The 13,606-nt window shown below is 40.8% G+C and overlaps 1 protein-coding gene across 1 annotated transcript in view; it reads left to right on the top strand.

Moving 5' to 3' along the window:
* The first annotated feature begins 426 nt into the window (after positions 1-426).
* Positions 427-13,606, top strand: part of SMOC1 (SPARC related modular calcium binding 1) — an 89,379-nt gene continuing 76,199 nt past the window's right edge. The window contains exons 1-3 of the mRNA XM_010024718.1: positions 427-447; positions 1,010-1,181; positions 8,736-8,848. Of these exons, the coding sequence (XP_010023020.1) occupies positions 427-447; positions 1,010-1,181; positions 8,736-8,848 (306 nt within the window). The remainder of the gene's footprint in view (positions 448-1,009; positions 1,182-8,735; positions 8,849-13,606) is intronic.

The raw sequence follows: 13,606 nt of genomic DNA, 5'->3' as shown, positions 1-13,606 counted from the left end.
GACCTAATTGTCCTTACAGGCAGTAGTTTACTGCTGTACTAAGGATACTAAGATGCTAGGATTTGCAGGGAACAAATGGAATGAAAATACATTCATGTGAATTGTGGGTTTTTCCATCTCCAAAAGATGATGCAGAAGCCAAGCTGTTTTCAGAGAATGCAAACAGTGGTCATTGTGGTACAGAGGAAGGCTTCTGGGCAAGGAATTGGAAAACTGGAGTTGTTCACATTGATAGATTAACAAGAAGAGTGCTACATTTACACAAAATAGACTGCATTTGACGTGAATGTTCGGGAAGAAGAGGTATTCAGAAAGATGACAAATTCAAACTTCTGAAAAGGAATAGCTTTTCATTTAGTGTAAAATTAGATTGTGGGATGCATGGAATGCAATTGCTAGCCAGGATGTTATTGGGAAGAATAAAACATGGCTTTGGGAGTGTGCAAGGTATGCTGTTGCAGGTGGTATCCACAGATGTTGTAAGTAATGCTTTAAAAACAAATAGTTAGTGATATAAAGCTGGCCAGATTTATGGTTCAACTACTAAGGCCAATCTTGATAGGTTATTTGGGTTCTTTGGTGATAAATTTTTTGTGCCTCTGACTCAAAGTGTCTAGTACCAGATACTGTTTGCGGCAAGGTATTGGGCAAGCTGGGCTGTTGTGACTCAGTATTGCCCTTCCCGTGTGGGTTGTGTTTGGCTTTGCACATCTTATGTTTTCAGAGGTAAGGCAGAGTGAGTAATGTTTCCGTTCCATTAAAGAAAATGGAATGGCAAAGACCCTTATTTTATTTTACTTTATTTTTTTAAAAGATGTACGTGTTTCATTTAGAGTTCCCCTCAGGCAAAGTCAGCTTTGGTAGGCAGCTTAGACTGCATTATAGACCATATTGCTATTGTCATAAAAACAAAATACACCCTGCTCTGTTTTAGGAAACCAAACAAAACCAACATTTTTGTTCTTTTTTTCTTTCTTCCTCTCTCCCTCCTTTTTTTAAATTCCTGCAGTTTCTAATAAGCGACCGTGACAGAGACCCTCAGTGTAACCTGCATTGCTCCAGGTCGCAGTCCAAACCCCTCTGTGCCTCTGATGGCAGAACGTATGAGTCGATGTGCGACTATCAGAGAGCCAAATGCCGGGAGTCGAGTCTGAGCGTGACACATCGTGGCCGGTGCAAAGGTAGGTGGTTTTCAAGTGCTTTTGGAGGGGAAGAATGGGAAGTCCTACCGCATAAGAATCTGGATTCTTAGACCCTTGAGTTTAGTACCATGCTCTGTGAGTAATCTGATTGAAATTGTGCATTCATGTGAGCATGGATATCTGAATCTGGGCTTAGGTGGCAGAAATAAAAACCGACAAAATTATCAGTGAAAAAAGGCAAAAGAGCCAGACATCACTGGAAAAGGGCTGAAATATGTCTGCAGAGGAGTAGGAGCTGGCCCATGGAAATGAAAAATCACATCCTGAAAAAACATCTTCCTTGCTACCTGTGCCAGTGAGGAAGTGAGATACCTTTGAGTGATAGGAATATGCACATTAGATGTCTACTCCCTTTTCAGGCGTCACAGCCTTTCTGTGCTGAGCTAGTTAAGAAGACGGAATACAGGCAAGGTTTTACCTGGTCTTTTTTTTTTTTTTTTTCCTGTTTGCTGTTACATATCTACTTAAATGTGAAAATATTGTTTCTCTCTTGATTCAGCTCTTCAGTATAGTCAGAAGATGAAGTTGAAACTTTTTAAAAGAATATTGGTGTCTTGTCAGACAAATGGTTTGCTTCTGCAGTGAAGTGAAAAATCAAGTTGAGTGCATTTTCTGAGAGCACAATTGACTCAGAGGGCAGATGGCACAGATGTTTTTAGCAATTGGTTAAAGTGACAGGAGAAACTCATTAAAATCCCTGTGGAAGTATAAGTAGGCATATGTTTAAGCCTGGCTTTTGTTTATGAAGGCTTTTTCACTATTATAAAAATGTATCTTTGACAGAATTACTTGTTCTAGAATGGAGATCCCTTTTCAATGTATTGACAAGCTTTATAGTTTAGATGAATTACGAGCATGACCTCAAATATTGCTCTCTTTTAAGCAGTTTCTCACTGGGGGGGAAAAAAACGCTTACTTGTATGATCATTTTTTAAAATTTATTTATTTATTTTCCCTCACCACTGCTTTATGGCAGTTTCTCTCCCTTAGTGTAGAAAATGACCTTTGTATCATGCTGCTTTCTGAATAGTGGAATCCCAGAAGCTTTCTTTACAGGATCCAAGAAGCAGTTGGACTGTTGCAAGTGATACATTTTTGAGTATCATAATAAGAAATGGTAGGGTGGGAGTCCTGCTTTTGCTTTTGTCGCTTTAGCAGAGTGCCTTAGATAAGCAATTCCATGGCTGATACTGGCATATAAACAGGCACTGTTCAGTCACTTAAAACATGGGATCCGAAATGTGGTACATCCATATGCAAAAGTGTCTGTTTCTGGAAGTGGAAAAAATGTTGATTGCTGAACTACACAGCCTAGTGTATATCATGATAGCAAAATGTCCCAGAGAAGTAAGTAAGACTTTCTTGTCTTAAGCACACATAAAGTACACTTCCATTTCTGCTCTCTCAGACACAACTGAAATGCTTAGCTGAAAATACTTGCATTCTCCTTTCCTCTTTTCCTCTTACCAGGTGGTACTATACAGTACCTAATAATGTGGCAGTGTTTGACAACTTCAAGTCTTGCTTTTAACCCACTAACACTCCCATGAATCCTTCAGAAGTAGGATTGTTCTAACTATCACATTCAAATTTAATCTTGCTGGTCATTTCCATGTGTGCTGCTATTGAAAGGTATTAGGAATATGACCTATAATTGTGCATAAGATGACTGTACTTGGCAAAAACGGACAGTTGCAGGACAGATGTGCCTAACTACAGGTAGTTGGCCAGGTCTGTATCTTGCATTCACAAAAAGGAAGGTATCACCAGCAGCATTTGAGCACCTTCCACTGCTGCAGTAAGGCACCAGGTTTACCCTCAACAGCATTCCTTCTACATGACAAAGATGCTCTGGAGGGGAACTCCTATAGAAATGGAAAGGATCCCATGGGCCATTGAGCCTTGCCACATGCAATTGTGATGGATACTGTATCTAAGACCTTATCCTTATGAAATGAGAAATTTTAAATTGTGCTTCCTTTTCAGAGTGGGTGGGAACAGGTAACTAAAGGAAAAGAGGAAGTATATTGTGTACAGCAAGGCACCCCATATTACTATAGGTTTCCAATTTCATATGCTGATAACTTAAACTGTACTTGTGCCAAGGCAAGCAGAATGGTTTCCATAGTGAGAACAGAACCTTTTTGACTCAACTTAGCTCTCTGCTCTCTCTCAAGAAGCTAAGGACCTTTAAAGATGAAATCTTGCTAGCCCTCTGGGAACTATAACTCTTATACAGCTCTTGCTCCTTGCTAGCTTCCTCATGTGCTTTTCAGTGAAATTCCTTCAGTGCCAAATCACCTGAACTCTCTCCGAACCCTCGCTCACCCATCACAAAGGGTTGGAAGTCAGGAGTAGCTTAAAATTACCAAACTATGGCATCCATGACAAATGGAGCCTCATTGATGAGATTCCAGAGAATAGTTCCAGATGGCGTAGCTGTGCATTAAACAACACAGCCAAGCACTCCTACCTGGATCTTTTGTCAGCAGGCATCTTAAGATCTGACGTTAAATAAGAGTTCTGCCTCAAAACTTTGCAGGGATGAAGGACAAATTCTTGTTAAATGAGTACTGCCAAGTTGTTAAGATTGTGCAGTGATTGTTAGGGTATATTTGATATCTGTGGTTTAAAACACACTTAAGTTCTATATTAACTGGTTGTTTTCTAGGGATTTGTTTGGCCTATTTAATTAAAAAAGGGCATGTGAGTGTTCCGAAAACTTCCCTTGAGATTTATAATGCTGGTTGTGAAGGGCTGCTGGTATAGAGCTTGTTCTTAGATCACAAGTCACTATGTAGAATTAACCTATTTGTAAATTACTGGTGGGAATTATAACAGGGGTCTTCAGCCCATCATCAAGGGCACCTGGATCAACACAACTTTTGGCTAATGTACTTGAAAGGAGTGTCTCCTTCTGACTAGTGATGGAGTGGTGGAAGGTAGTCTTTCTCCTCTACCTACTGTTCTCATTGGACAGGAGATCATATTTTGAGATCACTTTGTTTTTAGTTCACTTGGTAGATCCATGTGTTTTGTCTCTAACTTTCTTATTCCTAGCCAAGGGAGAATGAAGTGGGTCCTTCCTTGGCATTAGTTAGTCAACAAAGTCTGAAATGTCAATTTCAATCACTTTGCAAATTTAGGCAAGTTTTTTACGTATGCTCTAAATAAGGTAGGGAACTCTGCAGTAGAAATAGTATGTGGGTATCAAAGGAGGAGAAAAGCACATCAGCATAGAAGGAAAGAAACTGGAGATTCCAGGCATAGGACTTGTCAGAAATGAAGTGGAAAACCATGGGAGAGTGGAGAATGACACCCTGTGGGACAGATAGACACGTTTTTTGTAGTTTGCACAGGTTCCATTTTTGCCTCTTTTTTTGTAAAGACACAGATCACTGGCTGGAGTAAATGGGTGTGAATCTGCTGACTTTAGTGTAGCTGCACTGCTTCGTGCCAGGTGGGGACCTGGCCTGTATGTGAGACTGCTACCTAATGGAACTAGAAAAAGTTCAAAAGCTGCTTGGATCAATTTTTGCCCCTTCAGCTTTTGATAAAGACAAAGTGGAATTAAAATTAAATACCTAGATTTTTATGCTTGTATCATATAGATTTGCTGCTAGTGTTATGTGGATACCTGGAGATGTTTTGCTTGTTCTACTTTGTATTATTAAGATAGATTGAGTCTTTATACCATGGTGCGCAGTGTTAAAACTGCATCTTCCTCTTGAAGAGAGGATGCTGGAATTCTTGGGGCCTGTTCAGGAGTGTGCTGTGTATATTATGAAGGACACGGTGGTCTCATTTGAATAAACTGTTCATGGATAAGATCAGCCACGGTAACCAGCCAACTTCATTGCAAAATCCAAAATTATGTGCACCTGCATTCTGCAGATTAGGCCAGAGATGTCAAAAACATCACTTGTAGTTCACAATCTCCTAGTTGCTAGCTACCAACGCGTGAATGATTTGTCTTTAAAAGGCAGCTTTCTGAATTGCAGTAAATCTGTCCTAAGTTTGAAGATACTAGAAGTCAAATTATTAAACAGCTCTGCTTTGGAAAAAAACCTCATTCTGTTTTGGTTTTTCACCTTATGTAAGGGAGGGGACAAAGTCCTATTTAGTCTGTCTGGACTGTGAAACTGGATTGCATTAATGCCATTCTGTTTTATAAGCTTGGGGTTAGGTATTCAAGAGAACATGTTTAAGAGGTAAAAAAAAGTGCTGAAATACTCAGATAAACAATCGAAATGCAGAATAGGGTATGTGAATCTACATCATAACATCAGGCTTCAGTAAAATTTGTCATGCATCTTATTTGGGGTGACCTATGTTGCAGCTACTTTTCAATACTTGGCACTTATGTAATATTTTACATTTTCTAATTAACATAGCAAAAATAGCAAGGTGAAGTCATCCCACTGAAATCACATGTTGATGCAAACATTATAAAAATACCAGCCCATGGAGTGAGGACAAGAAGGATTGACAGTCCTTTTAAAAACAAACTGGTGACTGTTGATATTTCAGGCACTGTTTTTACTGGAACTGAACTGTGAAATGACAGGCAAAAAAGATAGTGGTATGCACACATTTCTCCAGCCAGGTAGTTGTTCCAAGTCAAGGCTGCAAAAAGGACTGGCATGACCTTTGGAAATAAATGACAGAGGATGGGAGAAGTAATCAGGGCTGAGTGTTCATGAACAGGAGAAAAACTGTCTGTCTTCTCTGCACTTCAGCAGCAGTCTGTGAAGATACATGACTTGAGCCAAGGGTTGAATTGCAGAAGAGGATGCTGCAACAATGATGAGTTCTTAAATGCTGTGTTGTGGTGGTGTGCTACCCAGTGTGGTCTACTGGGTGCTAGTAGGGAGTTCAATCTATAAAGGCCAGTTAAAATTTCCTGGAGTGACATAGCAGTAACATGTTTATATTATCATTTTCTTATACTAAGGGCTTGATTGTGTGCATGTTTGTCTGCTCCTTAGACAAACTGGACAATGATCAAGAGTTGGTCTCCCTTGTGCCTGGGCTCCTAAAGTATTTGTACTACAGAGGATACCACAAAGTGATTGTTCTTACCAGCCATGTGGTGAAAACATCCATTTTCAGCCATGTAGTTGAGTGTGCCAGCACTAAAGTAGATGCTATGTGGAAATGCTTTATGCTTCTGTTTTATGTTCAGGAAAGGAACCAGATATGCCTGTCTGCAGTCCTGTATAGTCAAATGGAGAAACTAGAAAACACACTTTCATTTGTGAATCTGTGCTTTGACTGTCATTTGAGAAATTTGCAACTCTTTACCCACACCCCTTTATATGTGCAGGTCTGCATAATCTAATGCTAAAATGCTGATTTTCTGCTACTTAGCTGTCTCCTGTGAAACAGAACTTGAAAGTGTTTTTAGCCAGACAGCTAGCTATAAAACAGAAGGTGCAGCCGTACCATCTGGTTTTGTAATAATGTCCTATGTCATGCCAAGCAAGATTAGACTTCTAAGCTTGAACAGGAGATCTGCAGGTGGATTGGTGTTCCCATTGACAGCATTGCCAGTGCTTCCTTTTCAGCTGAGAGAACAAGCATGCGTTGGAAGGGTCGGTACTGCTGGCAAGACCATTCTCCAGCGGAGGTGTGCAAACAAGGTCTGATCATCTGGTCACTTTGGCAAGTTGGGGGAAAAAGGAAATTCCAGCTTAGAGGTTATATTATGGGTAATTAGAAAAACAAGTACTGTTTCTCTAAATTCAGTGGAAATGTTATTCAAGAAAGTCTTTTCATTCTGTGAGTAACAGTCTTGCTTTCTATACAAGCTCATGATAGGTCCACCTGAGATCAAAGCTCCATGTGCTAAGGGTATTGTGCAAGCACCCCACAAACAAATTACAGCCTAAAAATGAGTGACATAGGATCAGAAGGGACATTAGGCTTTAGGGAGGTGAGATGACCAACTTACAGTCACTCAGTGGGTCAGTGGCAGAGTTGATATAGTCACTCTTGCTTTGTAACCCAGTGCCTAAGATACAGGCATTTGTGCTGAACACTATTACAGTGAATGACTTTTTCCGAAGAGGAGAGTTTGATTTCCATAATTTCAGAAGATTTGTGAAATCCTTTTTGGGGAGTAATGTGATATGTTAAAATGAAGCTGTGTTGGCAAAGCAGAAACTTATTCTCTTGAATCATCAGTTGTGTAAATAAAGTTCTCAGCTTGAAAGCGTTGGTCGTTGTCTTTATGAAAACTTTTTACAGCATTGTCATTGATTTCTGCATCTAGATATGTTTAGATGGAGATCACTTCTATTGCCATGCAATGTGAATTCAGTTGATCTGAGAACCCAGACTGGCTTTCTAATTCAGTGCTGGTATTAGTGATTCTGTCATTGAAGTCTTTGTGAAGCAGATTATGGGATCTTCATGGATCCAGTGGAACTTTTTTGATAACCAGTGTGGTTTCTCTGCCTGGTAGAATGGGGATTCAACCTTGATCGCTTTCTATAGTGCTGCTGAAAGATTCTCATGATCAGAGTTTGTGGTTTCTGCATTGAAAATCTTGCAGTCAGTGGATTCATGGGAAAAGGAAGAATGTGCTAGTCCAAGAGAGTTAGATTCTCTTGGAAACAGGTGTTTGTCATTTTTCTTCTCTTTCTAGACTGAACAGCAATACTGTGAGACATCATGTTTTTAAATGTAAACACTGGGTCGATCTGTATCTCTGGAGGGCAGAACTGTCCTCTTTGACCCATCAGTCATCAGTGTTAAACTTATGAGGGTTTATGCTCTGTAACAGTGAGCTGGACCTGGAAGGGGTTAAGGGCATGCTACCTGCTGCTATCATCTGAAATAAGTGCAGAGCTGAGATCTTAAGTCTTTCAAGTTCTGCTTGCAGAACAATGTGTTTTTTTTTTCTTGGCAGCAAAGTGAGTAACTTGTATGAGAAAGTATAATGCACACCTGGCTGTGAGCACTGGGACTGGAGGTAGAAGCTGGGCTTCAAGAATGCACAGGCATTCTGAAGCACACAAAAGTGGAAATTCAGATGGGTGGCTGGCTATTTTAGCATTTTACTGAGAGAGTTGCTCAGAGAAGAAGCTTTACTGGGAACATCCCTTCTTCCACATTGCTCACTTCTGGGCCTGAATTACTTGCTTTATACTCAGCCATCCAGTTTGAGGCTGCTAATATTAATATAAACACAACTACCTCCAGGAGGGCCTTTCACTGTGTGGACACTCTGCTCTAGCACTTGTTGGAAGAAGCTTCCAGACCCCTTGCATGACCATAAAAACTATTAACTAGGAAATTAGGCAGGTCTTTAATAAATAGCTCGTAGTTTGATTGTCCAGGTTCGTATTTGTCTTTGGGGTCATGAGTGCTAACTCCTCATTAATGTGCAGGTAATGGTCCTTGATGCCTTATGTTTGTTGTTTTGGTTTTTCTTTCCACCAGCAGCTGTGTGGTGCATCTGGTAGCTTTTGAAGAGGCCAAATAGTGTTTGCAATCTAAGTGAGTTTTGCTTTTTTTTTTTTTTTGTAGATGCTGGCCAAAGCAAGTGTCGATTAGAGAGAGCTCAAGCACTGGAACAGGCAAAGAAGCCCCAGGAAGCAGTCTTCATCCCAGAATGCAATGAGGATGGATCATTCACGCAGGTAAAATTCCTATTGGCTTCCTTCAGCCAGACTCCCAGTGGCTGCAGGAGATTCACTGTTAAAGCATGAGCCAAGTGTGACAGCATCATGGTCCACACTCTGTCTGACTTAGTTACTCAGGTGAAAGTGCTGAAAGCGCTGAAAGCTGGGGACTCGTTTAACCAACTGGAAGCTTTGATTCAGCCACCATATCTTAAACTGTATCTTAAAAGACACATACATATGTAATGGTATCCGCCTCCAGAGGTGCTACAGCAAAACCAAGTTGCCTGGGAGGTCAGTTTTTCTCTGAAGATGAGCTGCGGCTCTCGCAGAGCAGGGTAGACCAAGCTTCTTCTGCTGTTACCTGTGTTTCATCTATCCAACCAAAAAAAGAGTGGTCTATTCAGCCTCTTACCTCTGCAGGGTACTTGTTACTGACAGACTCCTCTTTCCTCTTCTATGCCCTGTTGTGGTTTGAGGGTCTGGCAGAGAGGTGATGTGACTGCTTTGTTTGTGTTTTTGATGCTTCACTGGTCACTTGCTGGAACTAAGTGATGTCCTGACATTGTAGACTGATTCATAATGCTGCTTCTCTTGAGAAGCAATTTCCTCAGGCAGGGCTAGCAGAAGAGGCTTATGGTTTGTTGGCCTTTAATAATCTGTGAAAAACAAACAGTCAGTCCTGGTCACTGATCACCCTTCAGAAATAGTTGAACTAGGAGAATTCCAGAGAAGCTGAAGTAGTTATGGCAAAAATAAAGCCCTCATGAAGGAAATTTTGAGAGGAAGGGTAGGTTTTGCTGAGGCAGGGTAGAAATGAAGAGTGATACTTCTTCTGTTACCATTAGAATAATGAGTAGCATCCTAGTGCTAACTGGATGTTAAAAATAGCTTATATGCAGTTCCCTAATAGGTAGGAGGGGTATGCTGTCTGCTCAGTTTGGCATGCATATCAAAAGCTAAAATCCTACAACCCTGATGACTTCTATTTTGTGAACTTGGGTAAATCATGCAACTTTTTTTTTGCCTTAGCCTCCCTATAGCTAAGATTTCTCTAGAGACCTGGTGCCTCAGAGGAATTTTAGGATTCATTAGTTATTACTTGCAAAGCCTTGAAAGTAAAAAAAAAAATAAAAAAATAAAAATTCCAAATTACAATCAATATTCACTTTAAAAAGATGAGAAAGACAAAAAGCTTTGGGATTGGTTCAAACACTTTGTGATGCCTGGGGGAAGAGGAGAGGAAAGATTATGTTTTTGTGATAACCCACTAAAAATTTTTATTCCCCCCCTCAGCCTTACCTTCCCATTATCTGGTGTGTGGGAGTGGTTTTGTTTTGTTTTTTAATGGTGAAGTGGAAAAAGTTGTATCCATCCTGCCAATTTTGCATACTTTTTTGAAGCAGCATCATATTTGTGTATAGTGTGGACCATCTTGGGAAGGTGGGGAGAAGAAAGAAGGTGGCTGCAGTTTCTTGCAGTCTTAACTACACTTTGAGTTGTCAAAATTTGATATTTGTGTAGAGCTGCTCAGGTTATGTTGGCACTGGAGGGAATACTTATAAAACCTAGCACAGTGGGCCAACTAAATGTTCCATGTTAAACTTTATAGTCCAAGAAAAAAGGGGGAAGGAAAGCTGACTTTCCAATGTCTCTGTCGCATGTCCATCAACCTCTTGGAGGGTAAAGTAGGAGGTGCAGGTGACACTTTTAACCTAACAAGCTGGACTGAGAGTGCAGCTGATAAAGCTTTGGTTTAGGTTAATTTGGAAGGTTGGTACCTGCATCTGGATTATGGAGCAGTTGCTGGGCCTCTTTTCTGCACATTCCCAGGCCAGTGTGTCTTGCCAGTGGAGGGGCAGCATGAAACTGCTTACAAAAATTGTGTGTTTTCAGCTGGCAGCCAAGCGATATTTCGCATTCTTCCTTCATCCAGTCCTATCTGTGAACACTAAAATCCTTTTGTTTTACCTGGCATGATGAAGGAAGACTCTGATCCCTTTGTAGCTGGAGTTAACTGAAATTCATATCATTCCTTGGATCGTAAAAATACCCTGTGTTCCACATACCTCAGGAACCAGCTTCATCATTTATATTGTAGCAGTTTAAGGTCATTGTTCCTGCATAAGATGTGAATGAAAAACAGCTTCTGAAGAAGCTAACTGTTTTCAGCGTGCATTTGAGACAAATATTTCCTTTGGCTTCTGGTCCAAATTAATTAAACTTTGATTTTTTTTTTTTTTTAAAGGATGTATGAAAACTATAATTTTTGTGAACAGTCTAAACAATTTTTGCTTCCAGCAACTCATGAATGGAACTCATCTGGTGAAGGTGGTGTGGATACTGCATCTCTTGTGCAGAGAATTGGTGCTCCTGGGTTCTGCTTTGCAGGGAAGCTGTGTAGGCCAGTTCTTGAAGTCCTCAAGGTCTTGCTGAAGTCAGCTGTGAACTGTTATTAGTTTATTCTCATTCAGTACCCAGAGAGTTGCTCCATCCAAACTCCAAAATCTCAGTTGGGAAGTCCAGAACAGAGCAGCCTCTCTCAACAAAGTTTCTAGGAGAAAAACCCACTATGCTCTTCAACCTTAAATGACCATCCCAACAAGAATCTAAGCAGATGCATATGCTTCAGGGTATACCTTGTATGTAGAGTTGGCTAGGGGCATTTTTTCAACAACTTTCCCCCTTCTGTGTTACTGCTATTGCAGGAATATTTTGGGTAGAAGAAAAATTCTGATCATAGGGGAAACGAAGATGCCTGCCGATGTTTAGAATACCAAATGCCTTAATAGTTACAGTGCTCACTCAAGATGTGGATGACTTGCTTTCAGTTCTTGAGCTAAACTTTTTTGTAGATGTGGGTTTGGGAGCCGCACTTGTTAGTGATTACTATATGTTCGCAGAACCTGCTTGGTCTTAACCAGATTGAACTGTTGGTTTTGTGGTTTATCTTCATCGTCTTGATTAGAAACTGAATTGCAGTCACTAGGGATTAACACTGAAAGCAGCCCAAGTTGCCCTTTCCAGTTCCTGGAATTGCATGCAGTACAAAACTGTGTGAATATGGGGCCAGATCCACTTCAAATTGGGTGGGGCTTTTGGATAGTGAAGAGAATATACCTACTCTGCTGTTCTGTGACCGGCAGCATGTACTGCATGGGACACTACGCTCACCTTACCTCCTCCTCCTCCTTTGCTTCCCTGGAGGGCAACTGGCTCTGACACCCAGCAGTTGGATGTGGTAACAAGGGTGAAATGGAGGAGGCCCTGAAGGCAAAGACCTTGATCTGCCTAGCATTAAATCCTGCATTAGAGAGGATTAATGTGTGTCTTAAATAATTGTGTAATCTCTTTTTCATTGTCTATAAAGTATAGACTGAAGTGTGGCCACCAATTCTATTGCTTGGATTGCTAGCTTTCCTAGGCACAGCTAGTCATAATGGGTTTTGTGTGCTGTGTATAGAGGAACAGGAACCTGTTGATTCACCGGTTTTCATAACTTTCTGTGTACCGTGTGTGCTGCTTCCATTATTCTTGTGTATTGCAAAGATCTTATCAAATCCCTTTTTAGCACTGCTGACACGCCAGAAAATGTGGCATGGATCTGCAGCATGGAAGAGGTGGTGGCATTGCAGGCATGATGTGATGACTGTAAATGGGGGCAGATGGTGAGGAATTGCTAATTCTTTATATTTCAGTCTGTTAGGGGAATATTACTTCCTACAACAAAAGATCTCTGCAATTAGTCCATGGTAATACAAGGATGCAGATGAAATTTGAGTTGTTCACAACATAAGAATGTTTGTTTCATATGAATAATTTCATTAATTGTATAAAACCGAGGTCATGTACTGTTGTGCAAAATTGACGTGACTGAAACCAGTTTCTGTTTCCAAGACTTGCTCTCTCCTTTTCGCTGTTATGCTGTATTTTGCATAAATGCCATTCCCTTTCCATGCTGCACTTAACCTGCTGTGATCTGTTCTTCATAAACAACAGGCTCTATTGGGTAATCTGCACACTTTCTTTTGCTGCCTAGTGCCGTTGGGCTTGTTGCCATGGGCTGAGAGAGACTTGCATTCTTCATAGTTTTCCCCCGAGCAGTTTTTTAGAAAAGGTTGCTGAGGTTTTAAACAGGATCCATTTCAGACAGATTAATATGAACATGAATAACATTAACTCTGCTTTGGGGGTGTAGCCTTGAGGGGCTTTTTGTGGTGTGTCTTGCTGTGGTTTCTTTTCCTTGCAAGTCTGCATACAAGTGGCTGAGAGCAAGTCCTCAGTTTCTTAGAGTTTCTTTAAGTCTAGGACTCAAAACTGCAGCTGCTTGGTGCAGTTAGGATGCAGCACTGAGATTTCTCTTAAAGCAAGTGCATCAGTCACACCTGTCATCTTTTGACAGGATCAGTGAGAGGACTGACTTTGTCAGAGCAATTTTTTGTTATCAGATAGCTTCCAGAGCACTCCCACATCTGGTAATAAAAGTCTGCTTGGAAATAGTGATCTGCATCACGTTCCATAGCAATAGTTTAATTCTGTACTATGCTAATGCATGTACAAAGTACTGTTTTCCCCTAAGTTCCATGAACAGACCCTTTCTAAAGTCTCCTCTGCACTGGCTAGTGTAGTGTGATGCTGAGCAGAATTACAAACTCATTTCTTAGTGCAACATGGGGCTCCAGGGCACTGTGTAGACATGTCCTGCATTCCCTGGATACTGTCTGTTATTCCATTATTCAGTGCTCATACTCTAGCTACTAAGCTCCCAAGGACTTA

Source organism: Nestor notabilis, unplaced genomic scaffold, assembly GCF_000696875.1.
Source record: "Nestor notabilis isolate BGI_N333 unplaced genomic scaffold, ASM69687v1 scaffold272, whole genome shotgun sequence".
In the NCBI taxonomy this organism is placed as follows: Eukaryota; Metazoa; Chordata; class Aves; order Psittaciformes; family Psittacidae; genus Nestor; species Nestor notabilis.
This window is presented reverse-complemented; position numbering and strand designations above follow the sequence as displayed.